The 14,612-nt window shown below is 33.2% G+C and overlaps 1 protein-coding gene across 1 annotated transcript; it reads left to right on the top strand.

The window, feature by feature from the left end:
* Window positions 1-7,540: 7,540 nt before the first annotated feature.
* Window positions 7,541-14,029, top strand: LOC138328522 (uncharacterized). Its single transcript, XM_069275364.1, has 2 exons — window positions 7,541-7,590; window positions 8,676-14,029. Exons 1-2 carry the CDS (start codon window positions 7,576-7,578, stop codon window positions 9,450-9,452), a joined length of 792 nt encoding a protein of 263 aa, XP_069131465.1. The 5' UTR covers window positions 7,541-7,575; the 3' UTR covers window positions 9,453-14,029.
* The last annotated feature ends 583 nt before the right edge of the window (window positions 14,030-14,612 follow it).

Raw genomic sequence — 14,612 nt, 5'->3', positions numbered from 1 at the left:
TATTTAATCAAAGTATACATGTGTATCTTTCTACGACATGTACATTATACCAATTTTAAAAATTTCAATTTTTTTTTAAATTTGAAAAGTTCAAAAATTCAAGTGAATTATAATTGATATAAATTTATTACGTAAACTGATGTAGTGAAAGTTTGTACAATATTGTACCCTTGAAAACGTACCTGCCAAATAAGTCTATTGTTGTTAACAGAAATAGTCTGGATTGAATTTATTATCTTGTTCTTCAGTGGATAAAATGTACAGACATATTACCACAAGTCCCCACCTCTAGGTCACAAGTTTGAATCCAATGTGGGGCAGTTGCCAGGTACTGACCACTGGTTAATGGTTTTTTCTCTGGGTCCTCTGATTTTTTCTTCTACTAATAAACCAGGCACATCTGAATTTACCCTGGCTGTTAATTGGCATTAAACTAATGAAGTAATCAATTGAATTAATTCTACATTTTTTAATTTATGAAAAAAAGATTGAAATGTTGAACTGAATTTGATGTTCAGAGAAGAATAATCACAAGATTAGAGGTATTTACTGTTACATTAGTAATTAACCTAATTGCATGGACTAATTATATATATTAATTAAAGCCAGTATATAGTTACTGATACACTTATTTGTAATGTACTGTATGTTACACTAAAATGTCCTGTTAATAGGCCAATATATACACTAAAGAAATCTTACATTGTTCTCAATTGCTGTTGTATAAAAAAAATGGTGCTTTGTGAAGGCTTTACCTAACTTAAGTTTATTTTTGTAAAGCTTGATATGAAATATTTAAGAATGTACCTTAATTGACTCTATAAGCGCTCTGAGGGTGCTTGATTACCTGCTAACTGAAAAAAATGAAGGTGTGCACATGCTTAACAGGACCATGTATAGTTTACCCTTTTATAAGATTATTGCTCAAATTAAGCCATAAATAAATTTGCAAAAGAAAACATTTATTTGAATTGGGGGTTCAAAAAAGGGGATAATGGGGTGTTTATAGGTACAGGGCATTGAATATTGGATTGAATATGGTAATTGATTAATTGATTAAAAAAAAAGACAAGAATTTAATTTTATGCTGTAAACAATACTTTCCTCTCAAAACAAACAGTTGTTTACATAACTTTTTTCTTATTTTTTTTTTCTGCTTCCTCTGTAATAATCAGTTTAATGGCAGCTTGGAGCCTTTGAGCTAGAGGTTTTACGACATACTTGTATAATTAATTCCCTGTACCTGTACACAAGTCCCCCAAGGTGGTGGCATTTACCAAAAGTCACACGGGAGAAATGAATATCAATATTTAATTTCTGATTAAACCGTGATTCTAAAGTGCATTTGTTTTTGAATGTTTAGCGATAAGGATTAAGCATGTGTTTGGTGTATGGCTTGAGAACGTACAATTTGACCCAGTGTCTCAGAATACAATGGATTAATGTTGGCAATGTTGAATAAGGCGGATTATAAAGTAAACGTCTTTTGTTTGCACATTTGTGCAAGTTTTCAAGTGTTAGCACTTTCGAAGTAAGATTACATTGAAGATTAGCTTGGCGATTTATTCTTATTTCTGAAACAAGTACACCATAGGGGCTTTTGTTACTTTGATTTCTAGACCCACTTTTCAATTTCACATGCAGTTATAAGACCTCAGATTTGATAAAGTTTGTAGTGTAGAGGGGTTGCCATTAATTCTGCTGATCGGACGCTTGCATGTGATGTGTGGAAGGGAAGCTATGACTTTACTGTGATACCTGTAATTAAGCACAAATTACAGGTGTGCTATAATTAATCATACCCGATGTTATTAAACTTGTGATGAATCTGTCAGAAATATGTCCTTCACTTTGATGCATAAAACGTAGACATTTGGCCCCAATTATAAGTGTAATTTTGGAGAAGGTTAAAAGGCTTCAAGTGTGAAATTCAGTGAAACTTTGAAGTGTGTGATATCGAAAAATACAGGTGTGGCAACGAACTCAATTGATTAACAATTAGGGAAAAAAATTACTCATGGAAGACTGTATATGTGGTAAACATTAACCATTTAAATATTTGATGGTGACAATTTGTCAATTTTGATGCAAACTTGAATTGGTGATCATAGTATGGACTGACCAGTTTACCTTAGGGTTGGACATATATATACCTATATAGTTGGATAAATCCGGGTGGCTTTGATGATGGGTCCTGTTAAGACAGTAAATGTCTACCTGGACAAAGCTCTAGAAGATGTCTTACCTGCCAAGATGTTACAGGTCTCACAGCTAACGCACCCAGACATGGTCTCCCACGGGGAGGGGATCAATTATATCAATCGTGATCTGATTCCCCGGTGGGAGGGGATCCATCTAACTCCCCATGATCTCATCCCCCGGGGGCAAGGTTTACACCCCCTTTTTATTAGGGGAGAGGAACTTGTGACAAGGTAAGGATATGATCTTTAATGAATTTCTTTTTCTCCTTTACACAAAGGATTCCAAGTATTCTGTATACTGTGAGAGTTTCTATCTAATTCAGCTTTTGTTCCTTTTGAAGTTGAATTTATGTCCCCATTAGTTAGTTAACAGTCCCCAAGGATGCATCCGTAAATGATCAAACCTTGAGGCATGCTCATGATCAGTTTTCACTCATTCAAGAAGAGAAACTTTAGTTCTCAGAATATATTCCATCTTGTAGATGGTGGGTCAGCCGGAAAAGCTTCCTGAAGAAAAAGAGCTACAAATCAAATCAATTGGTCGGAATTTTTATGTTAGAAGCAGAAGTTTAGGTAAATTAGAGTAAGCTTTGACTACATGGTTTAATTTTCCTGGCCTGAATTAATTTACGTTTATTGATGGTTTTGGTTATTTAAGAATCTGTCAGGTTAAAAGGTGGAGGAAAGCCAGAGTACACTGAGAAAAACCACCGATCAACAGTAAGCACTATAAAGCAACTGCTCCTAATGGAATTAAAACCTGTGACCCGTAGGTGGAGGCTAGGGCTTGTGGTACATGTAATATGTTGGGACACAGCATCCCCTAAAAAATGAATAGATAAATAAAGATAATTAAATAAAAGAGATATAATGTAATTATAAAAAAAAAGATTTCTGAAAACACTAATTGTATGTTATTTAAGAGGCATAATCTTCAAGAAGATATCATTTGTTTTATATTTCACTGAGAGCAATACCCTATTGTCATTATATATAAGTCTAATTCCATTTTTTCTAATTTCAATTTTTTTAATCACTCTTGGTGCTTATTCGGTTGAATGTTGTAGGTTTTTTAAAAATGTTGTTTGGTATTTGTAATTATGTAATTTATACTTAATCCCTGTATAGTTATGAATCAGATTAAATCTTTAAAGCTACACATGTAAAATCTAAGTCGGTGTATAAGATAGGATTAGTAACCACAAGCTATTACACACATGCTAATAATAAATTTAAGGTCTTTAATATTCAAGGGACATGGATCAATATCAAAGAACTTTTGTTATTGAAAATGAAAAAGTTTAGTAAATTACCTGGTATATGTCAAAGAAATGCTTACAAAGAAATTTGAATTTGTCGATACCAAATGCAGGTGTTTCAGTCCAGATTAATATTGATTTATATATATACAAATGTATGTACCTGTACCTCACGGTGCATGCATATGTATCTTTGGCCATGTGTATAGGTGTGACGATGTCTGTTTTGATGATTTGTGCAATTTCCCTTTACTTCAAAGATTAATAAATATTTTAGGTAAAACAGTTACTCTAAAATTGGCAGCTGGAACTTCAAAGAATTGTAGATAATATTATGGATTGGACCATTGCTTTTAATCTTTTGGGGAAATTTCCCAATTCATTATTATTGAACGCATATCTTAGTTTTTTTTCAAACTAATAGAAAGGGATGTTCCCAATTCTACATATAGCAATGTATACATGTAACATGTTCGATACTAGGATTACAAGTGGATATTGATTTTTGTAAAATCTATATTCTGTCCAGCAGAATTTATCAATACATCAAATTCAAGTGTAAAACACATAAGGGGATTAGTTTCCTCCCTGACAAATGCCAACTTGAATATGTTTGTACTGATATTTTACGGAATCATGTCGGCCATAGAAAATCCCTGACAAAATATCAAAGCCATTGCATATTGGACCAGGATTACCTCGGATAACTGTTTTTCCATATATCCCACACGGAAAGAATTATCTCTGCCAATCCCTGGCCAGAACACTTATGGAATTCATAAAACACTTTCAAATTTCTCTAGTACATTTCATTTTAACTTTATCTCATCCAGGAGATATTGAAGTGTTTGAGTTAAGAGATATTGAGGGTTTCTACACAGTGCAGACCAGGGAGAGTGAATTATCTAAAGGAACTTCATTGTTCTGACGTGTTAAGTTCTCCGACGATCCTCACGTTTAATGGAAACATCGTGTAAACTGTGAAGGGCTTAAATCTACTGTATCTGATAATGTTTTTCTATCCTCTACCTTTGGTTACAGAGTTCAGGTAGGGCATGCATGTTCTACTTTCTTCCTGGTTTTCATATTCATTAAGCTACTTCAAATTTCATATATGATCAATGCTCCTGTGCTCTTTTGACTTGAATATGAATTCAAATGATTACTCAGGTATGTAATATTATGCATAATTTTGAATGCAATTCGTTTAAAAAAATTACATGTAATTTGTTATGTTTTACAATAATAACATTGTGACATACAGTGTATTTCATTTCATACCTACGGGTGTAATACTGGCTCTTGTCTAGGGCAATACACTCATGCCGCCTGGAGGCTGTTGCTAGCTGCCCGTGCAATAAAGCCCAGTGATATCAACAAGACCCTCGGTTAAAATCATTTTTCAAATTGACTGGTTTTATAACGCTATTTTTTTGTTGAAAATATTGTAATTTTCATTGAAAAAAATTACTTTCGGCTGTGGATTTCCTTCGAATTTATTCAAGATCTAACAATAAAACGTCGATAACCATTTTGGATTATGGATAGTTTTCTGAAGAAGATCCCTATGAGTGACAAAGTATCGATGACACAAAGATCTAAATATACCTACCATTTAATTATGAGTTTTCTGAAGAAGATGAGTGACAATTTATAATGTCTTCACTTCTTACATTTAATTTAATGCATTGCTTTTCTACATGTGTAATGTATTTAAAACTATATGTGCTAAACTTATAAGGAATATCAAATGGGTAAAGTATACAATTCATAATTGATTTAAACTATAAGTCTAAGTCCCACTGGTGATTATGACGTCGCAAAAAATCATGTCAAATTAGGATGTTATAATTACCGGAAGATGATAATAGTTGGTGGTTAATCATTCTTTATACATGTCATATTCACAGTATATTGATGCAGTAAAATATGTTTATAACTAACATATGTTTACAACATTCATGGTTATATAACATATTCATTTTCTTTCCTCATTTAGGTTACTATATGATGCCTGATACATTTGTACAATGAACTATGATTTTAACAATTTAAAAGTGATTTTGTTGGTCCCCAGACGTTCGGGCGTTACATAGCCATGTTTTACTGTATTGAGATATTGTGACGTCATCACTTACAGATTTTGTGAGCAAAATTCCTGTCATTTTCTCTGAAAAAAATGACATTTAATGTTATAGGCTTACAAAATTTCAAATCAGTATATAATTAACATATGATATTTTGATAAGACCTGCATATGGGTAATTCAATAATTTGGATAATTTTTATCCAAAAAACAAAAACTCAACTTTTAGTTTAGATATGATAGCAAGAATATTTAAACTATTCACATATAAATTCCAGTGTTGTGTTTAAATCTTTCTGTAAATGGATTAAGATTAAGATAATGCTGGTATTTAAAACACCTTCAAATCGTTAAGGCTTTTAATTTCCTGATATATATATACAGGTAATATTAAAGCCTGTGATGGTTTACTGTGAAATATTTATGAGAACAAAGCAATAAAATACTTCATCAATTAAATGTAGAACAATGTACAAATAACTTCATGATTATCAGTTCCCTGGCAATGAACAATTAAGCCATTTTTTTGTTCTCTTTTCAAAATCTATTAATGAGAAACAAAACAAAAGTCCAAAACATAATTTTGGGACTTTGCCAAAGTTTAAACAAGCGAATGACACTTAATCTGTGAATAAGTACAATGTTAATCAAGTAGAGGATTTGAAAAAATAAGTCTGAATTAAATCAGTCAGGTTACATAGATTTGTATTCATTTTATGTTCAATTATAATGATAAAAGATATTTTTATATAATTTAACTTTTATCATTGCAGTACAGAAAACATCTTCATTCGTTCTGAAGGTTTTGGTGCTGTCGGGATGTTGAGAGGGTAGGGAGAGGGGGGATGTTGAGGGGGTAGGGGAGGGGGGACGTTGAGGGGGTAGGGGAGGGGGGAAGGGGAGGGAGGGGGTGTCGAGTGGGTAGGGGAGGGAGGATGCAAACATTCAAGAGATTAACTTAAACAAGAATCTCACATTGAGAGCATTTTTTGTTGTTACTACACGATTATAATCAATTGAAAACTTCAAAATTATTACTTGTTGTTCGTTTAAAGTGTAAATCATTTACCTGGTAAGTATCTATCAATTGAAGGTAACGATATCTATAATTCTGTTCACATGTATGTAGGGGTCACACAAAGGTGCAAAATGCCATCTCCACCTATCCGATTACTCCGGTTATTCAGAAATTACCCTATGCAAATAAGCGGAATCCTCTGTATATAACATAAGATATCCAATGAAGCATAAATGTACCTCATAATCCAAAATTTAAATTATAATTAAAGAGTCTGGATCACCGCTTCGACAAATAGCTTTTTTCTCACTATAAATCAACAGGGGAGATAAAGTATATTTCTCTCAGTTACAAAAGTTAAAACTCGTAGCAATGCTTTCTTTTTTGGAAAAAATCAAGAATCATAATTTTAGTTTATTCTTCACTGATGTAAGATGTTTTGTTCTTTCAGAAAAAAATGCGTCCACGAATGTGACTTCTGAGTCACGTGATGGCTATGTTCAAGAGAGCCATGACCTTACTTTATCAGCTCACGTTGTACAAGTACAGGGCATACACGATGCGGGAAACGGCCATATATTATTGTTCAAAGGTGATGAATTTAGGTCATTATGTCCATTACTGGCGTGGAGCACTTCTAAAAGGCCCCCGTCTGGATGACTGCTTCAAACAGACATATGCTATAAATCTAAGGGGAGAGTAACTATCCTGATTCACAGTACCATAACTCGACCAATGCATGCTTTTTTGGACACCAAAATCGATGACACTGCATTTTATTAATTCTTTACTGATGTAAGATGTATTGTTCTTTCAGAAATGCGTCGAGGAGTGACTTCTGGAGTTCGCGTGAGGCTATGTTCAAGAGAGCCATGACCTTACTAAAATCCAGCACGTTGTACAAGTACAGGGCGCCTCCTGGCGCTGTGGAAATGCCGTTTGGGAAAGGGTGACCTTAGGCATGAGGCATGTACCTCAATACTTCTACGTCACGCAGGAGAAACCACGACAATGCCGCCTCTCAAGGTAAGTAAAATTGACAGATACCATAATTGACCAATACCGTTTTTGACCCAATAAGAGCACTGGACATGTAAAAATTTAAAAAGAAACTAGAAAAAATAAGGGGTCACTTGAAAAACCTAATTTGGACTAGCTTCTCATAAAATAAGTGCAAATATTAAGTCATTAATTTATAAACAAAATAAAATAAAAAAAAACTTACACAGTTTTCATAGCTTTTATCTGTATTTGATTTAAGAAAAGTGAAATTGAAGCCTCAAAAAAGGGAAGTGGCTAATAATAAAGGGACGGAGTACTTATTGGATCAAATACTATATCACAAGTTTATAAATACTCAATAATCAAACCTGCATATTAACCACCATCTCATGTATAAAGAATGTTACCTGCTTGATAAGACCATGTTGTTAGGGTCACAAATAGTCAATTTAAACATTAGATCTGTGCTGTGTATAAAGACCACCTGGCTATAAAGACCTTTCTCTTTCATACCTACGGGTATAATACTGGCTGATCCAGGGCAATACACTCATGCCGCCTGAGGCTCTATTGCATGGCTACCCATGCAATAAAGCCTCGAGACGTCACGGCATCTGCAAAATTTCTATTTCCTAGGTAAAATTTTAACATTTTTTTTCACAAACTTAACTTGTTTTACAATAAAAGATGCAAACAATGGAATTTGTGTTGAAAATATCACGTAATTTTTCATGAAAAATTTACTTGTAGCCCTGGATTTCTTCTAATTTATTTCAAAATGGCAGGATATTATAGTTGTAAAATTGCAATAAAACGTTGAGGTATGAAAGAAAAATACTCTTCATAAGTGTGTATGTAGGATAGGGATATTCTACCCTCGGTAAAACAAAATGTTGCAAAACCCTCGGCAAGCCTCGGGTTATAAAGTTATGAAAGAGTCTTATATTATTGTCCCAAGGTGGTCTTTATAGACAGGTTTGACTCTAAATGCAATACTATAAACAAGTTTTAAATGATTTCAAACAATGTTATTGGATTAAAACATTTTCTGTAAAAAAAGAAAATAGTTATTTGATTTCAAGTTACTTCATTATTTTTGACTTTTTCAGGCTTGGAATGGTTACAATGGTAATGTGTACTTTGAGCCAATTCAGATCAACACTTTGACAGAGGGACAAAACATGGGCCCTATGTCTGTCATGTCGTCTCGCGCCAACGACAAGCTTCATCGGATGCTCCTAAACCGTAAACAGATGAGCTCAGGAAAATTTGATCGTCTTGACAGTGCGACTACGAGGAGTGTTTCGCGGCAGACAGGAAAGTCATTGAGTGTGAGAAGTTCTACCCGACAGTCGCTCATTCTTGACAAGAAGACAGTGATGAATGGTTATAATGAAAACATTCAGGACGATTTAGCTCTGATTGAGGGCGTTGAGTGCACTGGTAGTTTGGCAGTGCGACCAAAGAGTGACAAGACGATGGACAAGGAAACACGAAGGGCGCTCATGTACAACAAAGACAGACTCTGTAAAGGTTCTGTCGTAAACCGCATTAATGGAAGTCGTAATAAGTCACGAATGATACTCAAAGTCAATGGCGGCAAATTTGTCAGCCCACAGACCATGTCGCCGTTACTACGCACACAGACACAGTACTCACTTAGCAACCAGCGGTTGACGACGAACAGTCCGGACCCCTACCATCAGCAGTTACCTCCCCTTGAACAGCTCCGTGCTTCTGTGCGACATATGGACACTGCAGACAAGCAGAAAGCTCAGTCCTCATACAGATATTCAAAACCAGTGACAATGACGGAAGAGATAAAACCGTTTATAAAATATAGCCCGGAAATTAAAAAATCTCGCGCACAGCCAAGTTACGTGTAAAAGGTTAGAGTTCAAACAAAGGGAGTGCAAGTTATGTTAAACATTATTTTACTTCAAACGATTTGTGTTAAACAAAGAAATAACTTATTATGATTATGGTACACTATGATCTTTTGGAAGAACAAGGGGAGATAATTCATCACTACAAGGGAGTTAATTCAATACCACCATAAGAGATACTCTCAACACAGTGATCCATTGATTTAAATCAATATCACAAGGGGAGATAATTTATTATAACAAGGGAGATAATTCACTACTACCAGGATATATACTCTCAACATAATGATCCATTGATATAACTCAATGACACAAAGGGAGATAATCCATTTTCAAAAAGGATACTTCAAGTGGTATTGTGTTGAATTAATATTGTGATGACAGATTTCAACTCTTCATGTCCTTAAAAATGTGATGTGTATCCCTAAATAACACAGCTGTTGATAAAATGATTAGTGTGTGTTTTCAGGATCATGTACATATACTAAGGAGTTACATACATAGACCACACAAATACAATGTGATCGTGAAGGAATATGACTCATTTCCATTAATGTCTGGTTTGGCATGATTATTTATTTCAGATATTTAAAGCTATGCTGTGATTTTCCTGTGATCATATTGCCTATTAGCTATGCATCATCATCAGGTCACATGGAATTTATATATAATTTTATATATATATATACCTGGTATGTATATTTACTCATGCTCAATGTTTTCATTTTCCGAAACACAGAGTCAATATTGCCATTATGTCATATTGCCCGAAGATTGAGTTCCACAAGGTTGTGTCCTAAGACCTTCACTCTTCTTTTCATCAGCATGCATGTCAAACACTACTATATTATTGGTTCATCGTCATAATATTATCTAATTATCTAAACTTTGATTATATCATTAAGGTATTATATCACTATTGTAGATAACAAAATACTTCCTGTTCATTATTTAATTCTATTAGGATGATATATGTCTGCAATTCTTAATGCTTACCACTGAGGACATAATTATAACAGTGTCTTTGATATGGGAATAATTAATATTTTCGAAATACATTTTTTTTTTGAGTTTTTTAATTCAAAATAATTATAGATATATTATGTTGAAATCCCTTCTTCAGTAAACCAATTTTCATAATAATATTTTATGTTTTTTTACATCAAATTAAAATATTAGAGAAAATTATTCATTATTAGATAATATTTTAAATGTACATGTGATGAATGATTTCAGTTGTATGTTTAATACTGCATTTATGAGTCGAATGAGCACTTTCATATTTTCTGTATCTCCACAGAGATGGAGTATTAAAGGGAAAGAGCTCTGAAAAGACTGTAGATGGTGTTTGTTTGTGATGACTGGTCATTAATATAGGTCTTACTTTCAATTTTCGTCAGCTTTACTAGTAACTTCTGATTTGACTACAGTACATACATACACGATATATCATGACCCATTCTCATGAGAGTTTGGAAAGATGTCATGTAATCACGTGATGTTCTCGGAATTATAACATTAAAATATCAGCTTAAATTTTTTTGGTTTTGTTTAAAAAGTGTGACACGATTTAGTTATGTTTATTTGAATTGTTATTAAAGTTTTCAAATCGTTACCACTCAACCTGACTTCTAATTAGTCTTAGTTCTGTATATTGGTTTAATTACAACTGGATATTTTTTCAGATTTTTTTCAGAATCATTAAAAAATTCTGGCAGATATGTATATTGAGACATACAGTTATCTCATCCTTCTTGTGACACATGGCTAAAAGTGTTGAATAATTGAAAGATGACAAAATCCAAATACCGGTATTAAAATCCTCAAAGAAAATCCTTGATTTCTGGAGAATTATGAAACTATTTTCGTTAAAGTAAGACCTAAACATACATATGATCCCGTCTTTGAAAATGACCGACACCAACATTGTATTATAAAGAACCATGCAATTATCTCCCTTTATTGACTGATGATAAAACTTTAGAGCAGAGTTATCTGCCCTTGTAAGTATATGATAAACATTGCTTATGCTTGACTTGTTAGAATCATATAACATCATGAATTTGTTTTTCATACAAATTGATGTACCTGGTTATTATTAAAACAACAAAAGATATAATTCTTCAGTATATATTACAGAGATTTAGATTCAATTTTGAACGTGTGTTTTACTGAAAATTGTATACATGTAGAGTCTACAGTGGCCATAATACAGTATGCAAGTGGAAATTTTGCTATTTATTCTTTGTAAATTAACATACATGTATTTCTAATTGTTATTCCTAACACCATCCAATCTTAACAAAATTTTATATACTGACCTAAAGAACCATTTACGCATCCTATGTAAATTATCAAAAATATTTTCCAGCCCATTATTTATAGAGAAATCAATGTTAAAATATATTGTAGACAAGTATCAATTGTTGTTTGGATATTATTGCCCACAACTCAGGACTTTTACATTATTTCAAAATAAGCACTAGATAACTAGCTTTTATTTGGTCAACTTTTTTTAATGTGAATAATTAATTTCAGAAGATGAATTTTAACAAAGATTTGAAATTATGAAGGATATGTTTGGATACATGTATTAGAAAGAAACTGATGGGGAATGTGTACTGTATTATGACCATTGACTGAAAGTCATTATATTATCATGCATATCTGTGATATTTCATTTCTCTTTAAATTTAATTTAGCGATTTAGAAAATCAATATATTATAATCAAATAATATTAATTTAAAAGAGAATGAAACCTAATTGTGACAATACTATTGTACATACAATGTAATATCCATATATCACGTAAATGTATCATTATCAAATTGAGACCATAGAAGCATTGGTGTTTCTTTGAATATCATTGTTATGATACAATGTATTTATAGTTTATAGAATGTAGCAAAATTACTTCATCAATATTTATAACGAAGGGCAAGTTAAATTTAGGTCACCTGAGAGGAAGTCTCAAGTGACCTATTCTAGTTGCCTTTTGTCCGTTGTCATGCGTAGTCCGTCGTGTGTACGTAAACTATTTACATTTTCGACTTCTTCTCCAAAATCACAGAAGTAATTTCAATGAAATTTTGCACAAACCTTCTAATTAGGCATGAGGCCAATCAAAATTGTGAATTATATGACCCCCACCCCCCTTGGAGCTGTGGGAGGGGCTAAAAGGTGTAAAATTGACTAAAATTTCAAAAATCTTTTTTCCACTCACAGATGTGGTAGAATCAAATACTTTTCATTAGCTAGAAAGGTCTCAAGGCCCTCTACAAAAATTGAGAGTTTTTATGACCCTGGGGGTCTCAGGTTTCCCCCTGGGGAGGGGGTTAAGTTTTACTATAATTTTTACGAGGAAAACACATTTTTTCGCATTATTTGGTCATTTATCATAGAAAATTAATCAAATGTTGTCAGAATTATCCCTATGAGATGGCCATTGAATCCTATTAACAAACTTTCCATGACTAACCCCCAGGGGTCTTAGGGGCGGGGTCAAAAGGGGTCAAATAGGCTAAAACTTCAAAAATCTTCTTCTGAAATTCTGGAACTAATAGAATCAAATACTCTTCATTGATGGAAAGGTCTTAAGGTCCTTTATAAAAATTGTGATTTATATGACCCTGGGGTCTCATGTTTTCCCCTGGGGAGTGGGTCAAGTTTACTAAAGTTTATATAGGAAAAACACCTTTATGAACATTATTTAGTTATTTTTTGATAGGAAATTAGTCAAACTGGGTTAGAATTATTAGCTTGAAATAGCATTTTAATGTCATGTCCATATATTGTCCTGGCCGACCCACAGGGGCCAGAGGGGCAGAGCCAAAAGGGGTCAAAATGGCTAAAATTTCAAAAATCATCTTTTGAATTCATAGATTTGATGGAACCAGATACAGTTACTCTTTATAGATTGTCCTTTACAAAAATTGTGAATTTCATGGCCCTGGGATCTCAGATTTTCCCCTGGGGAAGGGGTCAAATTTACTATGGTTTATATAGGAAAAAACACATCTATGAACATTATTTGCTTAGTTTTCATAGGAAATTAGTCAAACTGGGTTAGAGTTATTAGCCTGAGATAGCATTTTAACATCATATCCTTATTGCATGGTCCTGGCCGACCCCAAGGGGCCAAAAGGGATCAAAATGGCTAAAATTTCAAAAATTCTTCTGAATTTACAGATTTATTGGGACCAAATAATCTTCATAGATTAAAAAGTCAAATGTATAAAATCACTGACTGACTTCAAGGGTCTGATGGGCCAATATATAGTGTTTATATGTCTTTGTTTCATTCTGTATCGCAACTCAGGTGACCGTTAAGGCCCATGGGCCTCTTGTTTATGTAAATCATTTTCCCATATATATACTATAATATTGTAAGTTGTATATATCAGATTTTATATTTAATTGTTGTTTTCTTGTATAAAATGAAATATTTATTAGATATTTTATAATCAACATTTTCATCATCTTTTGAAAGTAAATTCTATAAGTATTGATGTAATTCTTGATCAACCCAACATTAAAATTATAAAAGTGCTCAATAAAATGAAAAATGTTGTCTTAAGATGACTTCTGCTTATTAATGATTAAAAGTTGCATAAAATTAGAAGAAGAAAAAAAAAAAGAAGAATTTAGAAGCAGTGAAAGAAAGTTTGTTTATGATATTGGCAGGTCAGCAGCAGCCTTGCCAAAGACCTATCAGTCGAGGAGTCAATAGAAATATTTTTTAATTATCAAATTTAATTCACCAAGGGAGAAGTTGTGGTAGTCAAGCGGTTGAGGAGATTCTACATATAGCCACAGTTCTGGGTTTTAATTTTGAATCACATACATGGAACAAAGATGCCAGGTACTGATCAAGTGATATACTTAACACAATGGTTTTTTCTCCAGGTACTCCGGCTTTCTATCATCTCCTAAACCTGCCCATTCCTTATATGACCCTGGCTCTTAATAGGATGTTAAAACCAAAAAAAAAAAAAAAAAGGATAAGGGTGGTCAGCAGGGATATAATTATCATCCAAGGAGTCAGTAATATAAGACTCTTTCAGATGTGGATATGAAGGATAGGGATATTCTACCCAATGGTCACAAAATGTAGTAAAACCCGAGGCTTGCCGAAGGTTTTGCAACATTTTGTGATCCCG

This window comes from Argopecten irradians, chromosome 7, assembly GCF_041381155.1.
Source record: "Argopecten irradians isolate NY chromosome 7, Ai_NY, whole genome shotgun sequence".
Lineage (NCBI taxonomy): Eukaryota > Metazoa > Mollusca > Bivalvia > Pectinida > Pectinidae > Argopecten > Argopecten irradians.
Note: the sequence above shows the minus strand (reverse complement) of the source record. Positions and strands in the feature narration are given on the sequence as shown.